Source organism: Notechis scutatus, chromosome 3, assembly GCF_049901735.1.
Source record: "Notechis scutatus isolate UNSWTSFEM ecotype Mainland chromosome 3, rNotScu1.2, whole genome shotgun sequence".
In the NCBI taxonomy this organism is placed as follows: domain Eukaryota; kingdom Metazoa; phylum Chordata; class Lepidosauria; order Squamata; family Elapidae; genus Notechis; species Notechis scutatus.
In genome coordinates, this window is record NC_142011.1 from 70676976 (window position 1) to 70693833 (window position 16858).

Genomic DNA, 16858 nt, shown 5'->3' on the forward strand with positions numbered 1-16858 from the left:
TATGCATTGGTCTGAGATTATAAATAAATTACTTGATTTGATATTAAGCAAACAGGAAAAATATATTGTCTCATTATCAGTTACAATAAAAATGCAACCAATTCTATCAAAATTACTTTAAATATTTTAAATGTGTGCATTACCATAGGGTTTTTCAGCGACCAACAGCATGCCAAGCCTGTCTTCTGCTCTTGAAAACGAAACTGCCCATAACCAACTGCTAAAAGATCCTAAGAGTCAAGAATGTAGATTACTTCCAGCCAACATGGCATTGAAATTGCTATGACTTTCATTTTGAGCAGTTCAGTAAAGCAAGCCAATAAATAGAGCTTTCCCACAGTGAGATGCCCTCCATATCCATAGAGACTACCGCTTCTAAATTTCCAGTCAGTTTGGCACCAAATTGATCACTGCATTCTTCTACCTAAAAGATATCCAGTTGAACATTAAGATATCCGGTCTTATTGGCACAAAGCAGCCTTGATAGTGTCAAATTAATACTAATACAATCACAATTCTTCAGACCCTTTGTTCCTTATTGAACAGTTGTCCGGATTTGACAGATTTCCAGACCCAACTCTGCATGTTTACCATCTTTACTTCAGATAAGAATGAATACAATTGCTCTTTGCAGGAGGCAAAGAGATCAAAAAGCCATTCTTCAAGGTTTAAACATTAGGCATCTCTCCCTGGCCTTTTCCACTGGGTGACCACCTGATAGCTTAGTTGGTTAAAAGATGGTTACATACTGGCCTTCTTTAGCATAAGAACTGCTACTTCCTGTTTTACCAGCCCTTATAAGTATGCCCAACCAAACAACTCAATAACAACTTTGAAAAAACTCACATCTTTTTCTTGCTAACAATATAAGTACAACATACAGTATATAAGCATATAACTAGACAAGAATAAAAATACTACCTTAACAGCTGCCTGACTTCCTGATGCACTAAGGGCAAGATTAAGGTCCCTATTTCCAACACTGCTGGTGTGGAAAATTGCTATTACCGTCTCTATTTTGTTTTAGTGACATATGCTGTAGTTAGTGTTGATGATTGTAAAGAAATGTCTGCCAGTGAATGGTAGATATATTCTAACTACTCTCATGCTTAAGATCTGAAAGCAGAAAGCTGGTTTGTAATTAACAGCAAAAGGTTCATTGCTGCCTCCACCACCCCGACAAGCCTTAATTCAGGAGAAATTTGGTAAGTAAAAAATAATGCAGAGGGGGATTAAATTTAGAAAATATGAGGAAAAAAAAGAAGAAAGTAGGCTAATCAACAAGACTAAGAAACTTATACTTAGGAAGACCATAGAAGAAACGAAGGTATGAGAAAAAGAAGAGAAGGGTGTTAGTTATTAGATAGTTGAAACAAATATTGATAAATAGGGCTAGGGAGAAACTCTGGAATTCAAAAGGACAAAGACGGCAAAGCTTTATAGAAAGGTGGTAGAGAGACAGAAATAAAGACTCCGAGCAGAAATAAAGAGTCCGATGTCAGACAGCAATGTAAAGTAGGCAATAAATGGCAATAAATTTTAAATCTCATTCAGAGCCAAAAATCCAGCCTGAATACCAGTTGTTCCATAAGCTGAGTCAAGCAGGCTTAAGCAGTTGAGAACCAAAGGCAAACAGTGCTTCAGAGCATGTGGACATCTCTCTATAACAACTAAAGCACTTTTCCTTTCCCTGGGATTTTGCAGCTGTGGCCAGAAAATTCCAGAAAAAAATGTCTTTGATTTAAAGAACTGGAAAAAAAAAAGCTACCTATGTGTACTTGTGTGCCATGAAGCATTCCCCCCCAAAAAAAAAAACACTACAAAGCCCTTGTTAATCCATGAAGTCAATTTTCCAATTTTTGTTAATCCATGAAGTCAATTTTTCAACCTCAACAACTTTGGGATATGTGGATATCAACTGGCTATGGAGTTCTGGGAGTTCAGGTCTATACAATTTAAAGTTTTTGAGGTTGAGAAAGACTCTTGGCAAGTATTCACTCCCTTTCTTTGGCAAAATAATTTCTAGGCTGGTTCTAAACTAGTTTAGAGAAACAATTGCTACCTATTATCAAAATATTTTCAAAAAACACATCATGCTGCAATTCTCCAGTTCTAGAATAGTAGGATGGGTAATGTTTATTTATTTATTTATTTATTTATTTGATTTGCCAATTGTTTACAAGATAATAAGTATAAATGTATACATAGTTGTGAATACATGAAATGGTTACATATAAGAAAAAATAAAAGAATAGGAGAAACAATAGGACAGGGACGGTAGGCACGTTGGTGCGCTTTATGCACGCCCCTACAGACCTCTTAGGAAAGGGGTGAGGTCAATAGTAGACAGTCTAAGGTTAAAGTTTTTGGGGTTTGGGGAAGAAACTACAGAGTCGGGTAGAGTATTCCAGACATTGACCACTCTATTGCTGAAGTCGTATTTCCTGCAATCAAGTTTGGTGCGGTTTACTTTGAGTTTGTATCTATTGTGTGCTCTTGTGTTGTTATGGTTGAAGCTGAAGTATTCATTGACAGGTAGGACATTGCAATGTATGATTTTGTATACCATGCTTAAGTCAGACCGAAGACGGCGTAATTCAAGGTTTTCTAGTTCTAGAATTTCAAGTCTGGTGGCATAAGGTATTCTACAGCGAGTAGAGGAGTGGAGAACTCTTCTTGTGAAATATTTCTGGACTTTCTCAATTGTGCTAATATCAGATACGTAGTGTGGATTCCAGACTGATGAACTGTATTCGAGTATTGGTCTAGCAAATGTTTTGTATGCTCTGGTTAGTAGTGTGATATTACCAGAGAAAAAGCTACGTAGGATTAGGTTAACAACTCTTAATGCCTTTTTGGCTATGTAGTTGCAGTGTGCTCTAGCACTTAGATCATTAGAGGTGAGTATTCCAAGGTCCTTTACAGAGCTTGGGTCATCAACAAGATCTTGACTATTCAGCTTGTATTTTATTTTCTGATTTTTTTGCCAATATGTAAGACAGAGCATTTATTTGTTGAGATTTGAAGTTGCCATTTGTTTGACCATTCGGATACATAGTCAAGATCTTTTTGTAGGGTAGCAGTATTGTCTGTGGTATTGAACAGCTTTACATCATCAGCGAAGAGAACGCAATTGCTCTTAATATGATCACAGAGGTCGTTTATGTAGAGTATGAAGAGAGTTGGTCCTAGAACACTGCCTTGGGGAACACCACTATTGACAGGTACTGGATTTGATAGGACGTTCCCGATTTTGACCATTTGTTGTCTGTTTGACAGGAATGCTTCTATCCAGTTATTCAGTTGTCCAGAGATACCATAGGATTTTATTTTTAGGAGTAGTTTGTCGTGTACCACTGAATCAAAGGCTTTACAGAAGTCTATGTAGATTGCGTCTATTGTTTTGCCCTGGTCGAGTTGTGTCGTCCATATGTTTTTGCAGTGTAAGAGTTGCAGATTACAGGATAGTTTTTTCCTGAAACCAAATTGTTTATTGGAGAGTAGGTTATTTGTCTCTAAGTGAAGGATGATGGATTGGTTAATAATTGATTCCATGACTTTACAGGTGACGCAGCATAAGGAGATTGGCCTGTAGTTTTCAACTAGGCTTGGGTCTCCCTTTTTGAAGATGGGGATGACTGTGGCTTGTGACCATAGGTTGGGCAAGGAGCTGGTTCTGAAAGATTTTTCAAAGATTATGCTTAGAGGTTTGGCTATGGCAGAGGATAGCTTTCTTAAGAAGTAGGCACATATTCCATCCGGTCCAATAGATAGAGATGGTTTTAGGTTGCGTATTGCTTTTTCAACATTGTCTTCTGTGAAATCGATATGTATTAGATCATTGTTGTTATCTGTGGTACGGCTAGGAAATACTGGGCATGATCCATTGCTGTTTACAAATACTGAGCCGAAGAATGTGTTAAAGATGTTGGCTTTAATGGTGTAGCCGTCGTTGCAGTCTTTACCATCAGGTCCTATCAAGGAGGGATGGACCTTGAGTCTTTTAGTTTGTTGTTTACAAAATTGTAAAAAGCGCGGGTGGAATTGGTGCTTAGAAGGTTTTCCTCTTGTTTAATGTGATAATTGGTGCATTCGGTCTTTATCTGGTGGCATAGATTTTTGTATCGGTTTTTGAAATTGGCAACGTGACCAGATTTGTTTTTCCGCCAGAGTGATCTCTTTTTGGATTGAAGTTTCCTTATTGATATGGGTAATCTGCTTTTTGTTTTGTTTTGGGAGTTGTTGTTGGTACATATAGTTTGATGACTCTTTTGACTTCAAGTAAAAATATGTTATAATGGTCTTCAACAGTATTGCATCCAGTGAATAGAGATTGCCAATCAAGGGATGAGAGATCGTTGTCTATAAGATCATAGTTGCCTTTTTGAAGTTACAATAGGGATTACATCATTGTGGTGATTTTTGTGTGGATGTATGTTGAGACAAAAGTCGATCATATTGTGGTCACTACTGGAAAAGGGTTCTTTAGATTGTATTCCGTAGATTAGGTTCAAACTGTTGCAGAAGATGAGATCGAGGCAGTTGTTTAGTCTAGTGTTGTTGGTTACTAGTTGTTCCAGTCCCAGATTTGTAATAGCATTGTAGAAGGTTGTGTGTATGATTTCAGTTGTACAATCATTTAGGGTCCAGTTAATATGAGGTAGATTGAAATCACCAAGAAGGATAAAAGGGTATGGGCAGGATGCAGCCCATGTTAGTAATGTATTTAGCTTGTTTACATGTTCGATGTCATAATCAGGTGCTCTGTAACATAGTAAGAATCGAATTGTGATATTTGAGGATAGTTCACAGATGATGGTTTCAGGAAGGGCAAACTCCTGGGTAACTTGGATATTTTTTAGATGTAAGGATTTTTTATAGAATATAGCAACTCCATCTCCTCGACGATTTTCACGATCTGATCTGTAAACATGATAGTCTCTTACTGTGGTAATGGAGTCGGGGAGAGATGCATTGAGCCATGTTTCACAGACAAATATAATGTCGGTTAGCCATATTTAGGAGGAAGAGAAATTCAGGTATTTTATTCACGAGGCTTCTTGCATTGAGTAGTTTGCATTTAAGGCCGGCAGAAGTTGGAATTGAGGTAGTTGGGGCGTGCGTGCCTAGTCTTGGGTGATGGTGGATGGGTTGAGGTAGGGTTGTGGTTGTGGGTAAAAGCTGAGTATTGGGTTGAGTGGTTTACTTTTGATACAGTCAGCATGGTAGTCAATGTACAGGTAGTCAATGCAATTGACTACCTGTACATTGCATTGTATGGTAGTCAATGCAATGTGCAGAATCCTTTCCTCTCTGTGATAAAGTATTTTCCTAAAGTTAAAAAAAAATGGGTAAACCAACATTACCTTGCATGGAAATCAAGGTTCCTAAGGCTCTTTTTATTCTAATATACTTAATGTTTGAAATTTAGATACATGCAACTAGAAAAATAGAATCAGGCTCCATATTTAGATGTATGTACCCAGAAAAGTAGAATATTTTTCTGTGCTGTATTCTTCTCAGCACAGCCTTTTCATGACTTTGAAAATGTCACAGAATGCCAAGCATGCCTGCTGAGGAAGGTATAATAGGAAAGGAGATTCCTGAAACTATGTAGAAACCTTACCCAAATGGTGCTCCTTTGCCCTGATCCTCTTTACCATTTACTGGGGGTTTAAAGGTGGAAAGAAGTGGGGAAGTTCACTTCTACCAGCCCTGTTGTATATCCTTAAACGTAATATACATCATCACAAATTTAGTGGTCTCTTACAGGGTTTAACTTGTTCCAAGCCATACAGCTGACATTGTTGCCTTTCGTCAAACTGCAACCATAGGACCACAAGGCTTCCATAGATGGCGGTGGTAGTTCTTCTTGTCGTTCACCAAACTCTAACAGCAACGATGATTTCATCAATGTCTGTTCTCCCTCAGCTTCTTCTTCCTCCTTTTCCTCCTCCTTTACTGATATATTATCAAATTCCGATTCACTATATTCAGATTTGGCATCTGGCTCTAAGAATATAAGCAGAAAAACAATAAAATGCCAATATCATTACATTCCCCAACAGGCATTGCTTATACTTGCTCAGGTCAGTAATAGCCCTGACCAGTATCTAGATGTTGATGACTGCCATGATTCCCAGTAAAAGGTAGGAGGGCACCAAGAGATCTACTTTTCACTCTTCCTTTGAAAAACAACAACAACAGAGAAGTCATCTACTGTGGAGATTTGCTGTGTAGGAGGTGTTCTTGTTTGATAAACACAACATAATTGAACCTAGTTTTAGCCAGGATTATTTTCTATCCAAATGGCAATGGGATCTGAAGCTATCTCCATTGAAACTACAAATTAAAATGTAGAAACATTCTCACATATCATGATGATCTGTTAAGGAAGGTACACTATGAATCACCAATACTTGAGAAGTGTTCAGCCCTGCTTAATGTTCCCAGTGTGCGAAAAGCTTCAACAGAAAAGCCAGCTGTATCCAAAGAGTCTTCAGTTACTCTTTCTTCTAAGAATAACATTACAATAATGTATACTAACGTAGATATTGTTTACAATAAGAGAAATTGTTCCTGAACTCAGGCTGATGAGTAAATACCTGATCACTTATGTACCTATGAGGATAGGAAGGTGCCGATAAGCTGCAAGTTTAGACTGGAAAATATTCTCCATTAAGACTCTTTCCATATAAAATAGATCTTGATTAAATTTATCAGATTTAAATATAATTTCTGATTGGTCTTCTGTTTCTTCCTGAATTCGGGAGAGAATTACACTTTCAAGATCAATAATGGAACTTGAAGTAAAGCTTTCTGAAAGGAGAAAGAAAAAAAACAGCAAATGTTACAAGAGAACATCTTAAGTATTAGAAGAAAGAGAAAATAATGTTCAGTTTTTCATTTTCTGAACTGACTTGGAATTTTAAGGTCAGAATAAACATCTATTAATAAATAATGTATTAAATGTTACAATATGCTACTTTATTTTATATTCTTCTATTTTTCCAGAGGAGATTGCTCTGTGACATTTCAGTCTCCAGTTCAATCTATAATTTGGATATATATGTGTGTGTGTGTGTGTGTGTTTCTGTGTGCCTATGATTGTTTTGCACTCACATCTTGAAACCATTTCAATATAGATAGAATTCTAGGCTATAAATTATTCCTTCAGTGTTTATATATTGTTAATGTATAAATCAGTATTAGTGTGTTTTTTCATAAATGCTGAAACACTGTGCACTGGAGAGTAAACGCCATTTAAAAAATGGATTTTTGTCTAAATTAACGTTTATAGAATTACTCGTTAGGATTTATTTGATCCCATATCAGAAAATTGTAAGAAAAATAAAAAATAAAAAAATCACATTACACTGTGATAACTCAAGTTAATAGCAATAATACCTCATCATTTTTAAAGATATAATTTACTATAGTTAAAAGGGTAAAACTACCCCCGATATACTTTTCTACATATAATCATGATATACAGGTAATATGTAAATCTTGATTTGGCTAGGAGAAGATATGGAAATCTAAATATAGTATGTAAAAGTACCTGTTTCCACAGAACCAAGGGACATAGCTTTGTCACGCTCTTTGGCTGCAGTTGATTTACCAGCCACCGTAGTTACTGCTCCACTAATTGTTTCTGCTGTAGCTTCTTCCAAAGCATTAAACGAATCAAATAAATCCCAGGTAGTGGCCATTATCTCTATAGAAAAAAAGAAAACACAATTAGTTCTGCTTTTGTTCTATATGTAAGTACCACATATTTATGTTACAAGGAAATACTGCTGATATATTTCAGAAAAATAAACTGGTTGAATCTCTTTAACCTTTTGAATCTCCTTAACCTTCTCTTTAAGAAGCTAAGATAACTATAACTGGATGTCACGGAATTCTTGGGTTTTCTTTGTATAACTGCACATTCTTCCACGGTATGATAAAGGACATGTTTAGATAAAATATTTCACGAGTCTTCTAAACAGACTTCTCCATTTTAATATTTTTAATTATCTTTTAGGGAGGTATATAATTGCTTCCACTCACCTCACAGGGACAGCATTCTTGCACAAATCTACCCCATAAGTTTAAAGTATTGTTTTTAAGTAAAAGCATCCTTGACTAGTGATGGTTTGGTCCATGAAATTTTACTGGCAACATTAAAATCTGGTTTGCCATTGCCTTCCACTAGGATTTTTTCCCTTAATTTCCATGGTTATCCAACAACCTTGGCAGTTCTGCTTACCAGTGCTTCTGAGCCAAGGTCAATTTGGTTCTGCTGCCACCTACTGAGGTTTTAAAACAAAAAGAGGAAATCACTTATCTCCTTAGCTGTACTGACTAGAAATTAGGCTCACTTGGATTTGAAATTAAACCATGGAGAAAGACAAAGAGAGAAAACAAAGAAAAAGACAAAGAGAGAAAACAAAGGAAAATGATGCTTGGAAACTGGAAAATTGTGAGCTCCAGTCCCCTCATAGACATGATAGCCCACTGCGTATCTTTGGGTCAGACACTCTCTCCCAGCACAATCCATTTCACAGAAGTGCTTATGTGGGGAAATTTAGAAGACTATTGTGAGTTAATCAAAATAAAAAATAGGATACAAGACTTAATAAAAGCAACAAGATCAACAGTCATGTCCCACACTAAGCAGAAACTGAAACTAAAAAGATTATAGTATTTCAACAGGATAATAATTAGAAGCATACTCCAAATAGATTATGAAATACTTCCAGAAAAGAACAAGAAAAATAATGGGAATGAACTACACAGTCCCTAGACTTGAATATTATTGAAAATTATTTCTTGGCGAGAAAAGAAGAGGACAACAGCAAGGAAAGCTGTGAGGGGGCGGGAAATCTCAAAACAATTCTTTGTTAGTTACAGGAAATGTTTGGAAGTTATATTTTTTCAGGGAAAGGGTTATTTTGTCTTGATATAAAGGGTGGCCAAATTTTTGCACCTATGATATTCACTGTTTTTCTACACTATTTATTTATTATACAATCTATCTAACATCCACGTCAAATCATTTTTAGCCATCTACGTAGCATTGGATGTATATAAAAATACACGTACAAGTAGTCCTCAGGTTACAACTAGTCATTCAGGGACCATTCAAAGATACAATAGCACTGAACAAGGGGAACTTACGATCTGTCCTCAGAGTTCCAGCTGCCACACATCCCCACAATCATGTGATCACCATTTGTGACCTTTCTTGCCAGTTTCCCAAAAGTCAATAGAGAAGTTGGTAGAGAAGGTCACAAGTCACTCCTGTAAGTTACTCCTATCCCTTTTTCTCCCAAAGATCCCCACATGGAATACCATATCCCAGTATCTGGTACTCCATAAGTGCCAAAATGTCTGCATTTTGTAGCACCTGCCCCAGCCCCCATTAGTTCACCCACAGTCCCTGCTGGTCTGCTTGGTCTCATAAGTGCTTGCACTCATATATTCTCCCCTTCCTCCCACTCACTGACCTGCTTGTTTAGGATTCCAGTCATGTGAGGTCCTCTCTTAACTATGAGGTCTTTGGGTTATGACAGCAACTGGGACTACTGGGATTGTTATTGCTAAGTAATGCAGTCAGGTAATGATGTTGTATTTTATGACTTACATTGTTTAACAACAGAAATTCTGGTGCCGATTATCGATAGCTTGTATTTTCACCCCTAGACAACTTGATTCTAATGCCACCATATGATTTCACAGATAGATACATTAAACAACTAAACAAGTATTAAATCTTACTCCCCACTCAGTGTGAAATCATTGTGTAAGTATTTATTATTTATGTTTACCGCCATATCCCTTAAATCTTATTTAGCAACCAACCTTTAATTCAATATTCAAGTGTTCTATAATTCAAGTCTATCCTCTTTATCATCTTTTTTGAAAATCAATATACAGAGGGAAATTTTCTCATATATATCCGTAGAATGCTGAACTGTGCAAACACAACTTTAAAAAATGTACAGATGTAGGTGTAATATTTTATATTAGTTGATACAATTTCATAAATCATCTTTAGAAGCAATACTCATTATTTCTGCTAAAAGAAAAGAAAAAAATGTATAAGGCCCAAACAATTTTCTTGTTTATATATTTGCACAGGAAACTCAAAAAAATATTCTAGTGTTGCTTCTGAAGTTGAAACTATAGATCTTTCCATCCAATGTCAATGATCTATTTCAAAAAATCCCCACTGATTTACCTTTGTCAGCCATTACAATTTTGTCACATTGTACTTCCTTTGTCTTTGGTGCTCCATTCAATGTTTGCATCATTCTATTGGCATATTGATCATTGCCAATTCTGTTTTTACAGAGTTCCATATAAGCAATATTCCTTCTCCTTTGGAAAACAAAAGATATGCATTCAAAGTGCTGTATACAAATATTTCAACTTTGACTAGATATCCTTTTCCTTTGCAGATATCTTCTTAGAAATAATATGTCCATAGTTATTGTACATGGAAACTAATTCTTAAATGGTACTACAACAGATGTGGAATTCTGAAGTTGCAAACCCTTAGCTGGGAGTAAGTACACTGTTGGATTTGCTTTTAAGCAGATATGGATAGAATTGCACTGTGAAATGTTTTGGGATCCTTTTGAGGGAGTTCTAAAGTTTGCATTTTTCTAACCCCATTAACAGCTGCAAATCAGTAGGTAAACAATATTGCTTGTTTTTTGACACTGCACATTTTTGTATTTCTTTCTACCCAGTTTTGTTTTGTTTTACTGCTATTACCCATTAGATTCTTAGAATCTAGAGAAGGGATGAGCAACCATGGTCCCTTTTTGACTTATGGATTTCAACATATGGCTGGCTCAGGAACTCTGGGAGTTGAAGTCCATAGGTCATAAATGGGACATAGTTGCCCACCTTGATCTAGAAGAAATAACTGTTAAAGTTCACTTGCAGATAGATATAATGAGGCAAATAATATTTGTGTTGTTTTCCCATAGCCGACTGGACTGTAAAACATTAGATATGCCCAGTGGTGGCAAGTTTATGAAATCAAGCAAGCAAGAAACAGATGATTGGCTTGCTAGCTTACCATTTTCTACAGTGACTGATAGTGATTGAGAGGATCTTGTAGGGTGAGACACTTGTGATGCAATACAAATGTGATTTTGAGAATTAGGAGCTGGCCAGAGACATGGTGACGATGGTATGGAAATACCTCAAGTTCTCTTTAATCATACATGCTCTCCTTGAAAATGTGACCCTTCGTTCTGCTGTGCAACATGATCAATTTTTAAAATCTCAGACATGCTTCATTCAATTATCAGTGATTGGTAATTTAATAAAAACATATAAAGGACTTATAATTGGGTATCCTAACATTTAATGACTTGTTTCCTTTTAAAGTAGCTTTTGAGATTGTAGGAAGGAGTTGAGAATCATAATTCAAAACATCCGAAGGGCATTAGTTGGAAAATACTGTCCTAAAACATAATATGAGTTAATCTAGAATAGATATAATAGAAACTACGGTTTGGTGCTATGCACGTTCTTTTCTTCCTGTGCAGCCCTGGCATGATGGAAACTTTCACTTATGGTTTAAATTACTCAGATTGGATCTCTAAATTAACTGTGGCTTATTAAAAATAACCCAGCTTCATATGACACTCTTCAAAACTTGAACTTTACATGAACCCATCTAGTTCTATGAATCTATGTCCATGTAGTCACCAGGAGTTGAGTTAAACTCAAGGGATATTTGATTTGACATTTCTAATTTCACCAGGTTCAGATATAAAGCTAAAGTGTAACCTGTTAAACAGGAGATTTATCTTTTTCAAATACCTGTACAAGAGGAAACAGGAAATGGAAATGCACAACAAAAACTGCTTTAAATAATGCTAAACTATAACTCAGTGTAACAGTAAAATATTTTGTTGCTAGAAAACACAGTAGAAGGCAATATGTGGACCTCATATCTTGTTCCACAATTCTCACAATCCTTCAGTACTGGTTGTGCTGTCTAGAGCTGTTGGGAAATGCAGTTCACTAACCTTAGAGTGAACATAGATTATTCTTCCTTGATACCGTGGAAACAAAATATATTTTGTTATATTTGTAATGCAAACCACCCTAGGAACAAATTCTGAAGTTATAAGTCACATTTCACTGCAAAGTTGCTAATGAGAGGCAAGGTTATATAATAGCCATTGCACTGTGCTTACCTGATATCTTCGGCTTCTTCAGATTCTGAGGATATCATAGCAGTTGGCATGTTAAATAGCCAAATTGTTTCTGTCTCAGTCAGTAATATATCCACGACCTTTTCTAAATCGTGCTTTGTCAGTTGTTCTAACATCTCCTCTCTTCTAACCTGGACATCTACCATGAAAGAAAATGAATTTATACTTTGCATTTAGAACAGGATGTATAGGTTATATACAGGTTATTGAACCTAGTGAACACAAACATGTTTTTCTTTTATATGAATAGGCTTTTCTTTAAGGTGCAGAGACTTCATTGGCGTAAACACATGCTAGAGAGGGGGAATACCTAAAAGCAACATACAATATGCTCCTCTGCTCTCGATGTTGCTTCAGGAACATTTGGTAAAAGAAGCCTTCAATGTAGCACATATAATTCTATTCATTAATAAACTGTGCTAAGAGCAAGTAATAGTTAAAACTAGCCAATACATGACATCAGATACTTTTAAAATAATACACTGCTCAAAAAAATAAAGGGAACACAAAAATAAGACATCCTAGATCTGAATGGATGAAATATTCTTATTAAATACTTTGTTCATTACATAGTTGAATGTGCTGACAACAAAATCACACAAAAATTATCAATGGAAATCAAATTTAGCAACCCATGGAGGTCTGGATTTAGAGTTACACTCAAAATTAAAGTGGAAAAAAACACTACAGGCTGATCCAACTTTGATGTAATGTCCTTAAAACAAGTCAAAATGAGGCTCAGTAGTGTGTGTGGCCTCCACGTGCCTGTATGAACTCCCTACAATGCCTGGGCATGCTCCTGATGAGGTGGCGGATGGTCTCCTGAGGGATCTCCTCCCACACCTGGACTAAAGCATCCCCCAACTCCCAGACAGTCTGTGGTGCAACGTGGCATTGGTGGATGGAGCGAAACATGATGTCCCAGATGTGCTCAATTGGATTCAGATGTGGGGAACGGGTGGGCCATTCCATAGCATCAATGCCTTTGTCTTGCAGGAACTGCTGACATACTCCAGCCACATGAGGTCTAGCATTGTCTTGTATTAGGAGGAACCCAGGGCCAACCACACCAGCATATGATCTCACAAGGGGTCTGAGGATCTCATCTCGGTACCTAATGGCAGTCAGGCTACCTCTGGCGAGCACATGGAGGGCTGTGCGGCCCCCTTAAAGAAATGCCACCCCACACCATTACTGCCCACTGACAAACCGGTCATGCTGAAGGATGTTGCAGGCAGCAGAATGTTCTCCACGGCGTCTCCAGACCCTGTCACGTCTGTCACATGTGCTCAGTGTGAACCTGCTTTCATCTGTGAAGAGCACAGGGTGCCAGTGGTGAATTTGCCAATCTTGGTGTTCTCTGGCAAATGCTAAATGTCCTGCATGGTGTTGGGCTGTAAGCACAACCCCCACCTGTGGACGTCGGGCCCTCATACCACCCTCATGGAGTCTATTTCTGACTGTTTGAGCAGCCACATGCACATTTGTGGCCCACTGGAGGTCATTTTGCAGGGTTCTGGCAGTGCTCCTCCTGTCCTTCCTTGCACAAAGGTGGAGGTAGTGGTCCTGATGCTGGGTTATTGCCCTCCTACGGCCTCCTCCACATCTCCTGATGTACTGGCCTGTCTCCTGGTAGTGCCTCCATGCTCTGGACACTACGCTGACAGACACAGCAAACCTTCTTGCCACAGCTTGCATTGATGTGCCATCCTCGATGAGCTGCACTACCTGAGCCACTTGTGTGGGTTGTAGACTCCGTCTCATGCTACCACTAGAGTGAAAGCACCGCCAGCATTCAAACGTGACCAAACCATCAGCAAGAAAGCATAGGAACTGAGAAGTGGTCTGTGGTCACCACCTGCAGAACCACTCCTTTATTGGGGATGTCTTGCTAACTGCCTATGCTTTCCACCTGTTGCCTATTCCATTTGCACAACAGCATGTGAAATGGATTGTCAATCAGTGTTGCTACCTAAGTGGACAGTTTGATTTCACAGAAGTGTGATTGACTTGGAGTTACATTGTGTTGTTTAAGTGTTCCCTTTATTTTTTTGAGCAGTGTATGTTACCAGAGAGACATATAGAAGAGATGCAGTTCGATAGCACCTATAGCATATAGCTAGGATCAGAGAATGTGCAGTATTGACCATTTTAGGCTAATCACCAAGACAGTTACTAGACCTGTTATTTACTGATATTGATGCCTTTGAATTTATTAAACATCAAAACATTTTTGTACTATAGTTATTTTATTATACTGTACATCATCACCATCATCATCATCATTATTATCATTATTAGATATTTCTCCCATCCTTTTTTATATATTGTATAACTCATGTTATACTGCAAGCTGCCGGGAATCTAGTACAGGTCAGCAACCCATATTAATGGTGAGGAAGTAGAGGGAAAAATTATTTTTCAAATTTGTTTTTATGTAGATTTTTACCTGTAAAACTAGATATGGTGTCGCGTCTCAATCCAGGCTCTACAATCTCTTCTGCCATTGATTCAGTAGAAGCAGATGATTTTGTAACACTGCTACTCCCATAAGTTCTGTAGTTTCAATAGAATATTTTATAAGTAATGGAAATGAAATAGCAAATGACAAAGAAGGAATATTACATATTAACAAAAAATATCCACAGAACTACTGACTTTGTTATAGAAAAGGCAAACACATAAGAACTGAGAAGACATTGATTTGAAATTAGCATGCTCCATTCTTCATGAAATAGCTCACGAAATATTTCTAGTCTAGTTCACATAAATATGGTTTCTGATTAAGTTATGTTTCCAAATTAGCTAAATGCCTTCCACAAGGACAAGAATAATGATATGTGAAAAAAGAATTAATCAGTAAATTAAACTGCCTTATAATAGAATGCAGTTTATTTCTCTCTCTATATTTTTGTAGGACACAGCAATTAATTTTTCACTTGATGAAGTCTATATGCTAGAGTTCAATAAGAATAAACTCTGATTCATATGTCTTCTTTCCACCACAATACACATAAGAAAAATTCCACCAGTTTTTATGTTTTCAATCAACTATGCCTTAACAGTTACAAACCAGGTCTTATAAAATATTTTTCATTTTAATAATTGTATTTTTTTAAAAAAAGAATGTTCAATTACTTTAATTATAGCAGAGAAAGCTGGCTTACTTTAAGAAATGTAGTTTACAAGTTAGCCACTGTTTGAGTTTCAAGAGCAATTAACTATGGAGTTAATCTACAGCAGATGGAGAAACTTTCAGTATCTTGTCAAGGAGGAAACCTTTAGTTTTCTGCATCTGCTTCTCATTATCTTTACTGGTAGGCCCAAGCTTTCCAATACTTTAATAAAATTATACAATTATTTTTATTGATTCAAGTAAAATCAGGTATTTGTGAAACTTACAACAAATAGCAAATCCTTTGTTACAGTATGGTATTCAGCAGAGTTGCCCACTTTTACCCTTGCTTTTTGACTTAATTCTTAAAAGTTTAGCTACATTGTTAGGCAATCTTCAGATATTATTGTTGTTTCTTTGGCACATTATGAAAATTTAAATTGTAAATTTGATATTTTACTTCTCTGCCTAATTTTATACAGATAATAAAGTGTATTGGAAAGTATTCTGGTTATAAGATCAATTGGGATAAATCATGTGATAAACAACAGTATTCAGGAACTTTATGTAGATGTTACATTAGAGGAAATCAGTATGGGATTTGACGAAGTGATTTTATGTGTTGTCATATCATACCTGGAAAATGGACCTGCTAAACTAATACTAGCTATAGAAGTTTGTTGCATTGATAAAGAGGACAAGAAATCAGGTTGAATCACCCCAGCAAAATCATGTACTGATAAAATTTTGCTTTGTCTGTGTGCAACATTCAATTCTGGACGATAAAGTGGACGAGGAGTCACATCTTTTCCCTGATCATCAAAAACCTGTAGATGTAATAAATAACAAAAGTACAGTAAAAGCTCTATTCTTCCCTCAGCCCCAGTCTAGAAACCAATAGACTTGCAATTGTTACCACTAAGATGATATGATATGGCTTACTTCAAGACTGCAGTTCTGAGCTGATATTCTATGCATACATTTAGAAGAAAGGAAAACAAAGCACATATTGATTGTAATAGCACATGCTTCCAGATTTCAAATTATAGCATTATTTTACAGGATCACTTTATTGCGAATAAACATAAAATTTCTTTTTTCTGATTGTTAAGAAATCACCAGACTTAATCAGATATTGGGGCGGGGAGAGCTTTTTAAAAATTGGTTTTGATTGATTGGATATCTATTAATGTGAAATCTTATTTATTCCAGAGTTGTCTCCTTGTAATCCAAATTGTTATAATAGCATTTTGTAAAACAAATTTCTAAGCCATAAATAAGTAAAGAAATAGTCAAATACATACAGTAGTTGTATGAGAACATATCTGTGAATGAAAGAAAATGCTTGAAAATTTTATTTTAACAATATTTAAAATAATGCTTTTCCCCATTAATTTGATTAAAAAGATTCAGATCTTTTCTTTAAGGAGTGATGTCTCCTATTAGCTCAAACATGCTGCTTTTCTTCATTAAATCTTTCTGGGTACTTTTAAGAGTACATTAAAATATTAGGGGT

The 16858-nt window shown here is 36.5% G+C and overlaps 1 protein-coding gene across 2 annotated transcripts in view; it reads right to left on the reverse strand.

Annotated features, from left to right (window-relative positions):
* The window catches only part of DNAI4 (dynein axonemal intermediate chain 4), a 45643-nt gene that overhangs the window by 8402 nt on the left and 20383 nt on the right, over nt 1-16858 (reverse strand). For both annotated transcript variants that reach the window (XM_026665992.2, XM_087960444.1), the window contains exons 3-10: nt 15979-16169; nt 14677-14783; nt 12210-12366; nt 10229-10368; nt 7562-7717; nt 6622-6819; nt 5771-6012; nt 144-230 (exon numbers count right to left, since the gene is read on the reverse strand). In XM_026665992.2, coding sequence (XP_026521777.1) covers nt 144-230; nt 5771-6012; nt 6622-6819; nt 7562-7717; nt 10229-10368; nt 12210-12366; nt 14677-14783; nt 15979-16169 — 1278 coding nt within the window. The remainder of the gene's footprint in view (nt 1-143; nt 231-5770; nt 6013-6621; nt 6820-7561; nt 7718-10228; nt 10369-12209; nt 12367-14676; nt 14784-15978; nt 16170-16858) is intronic.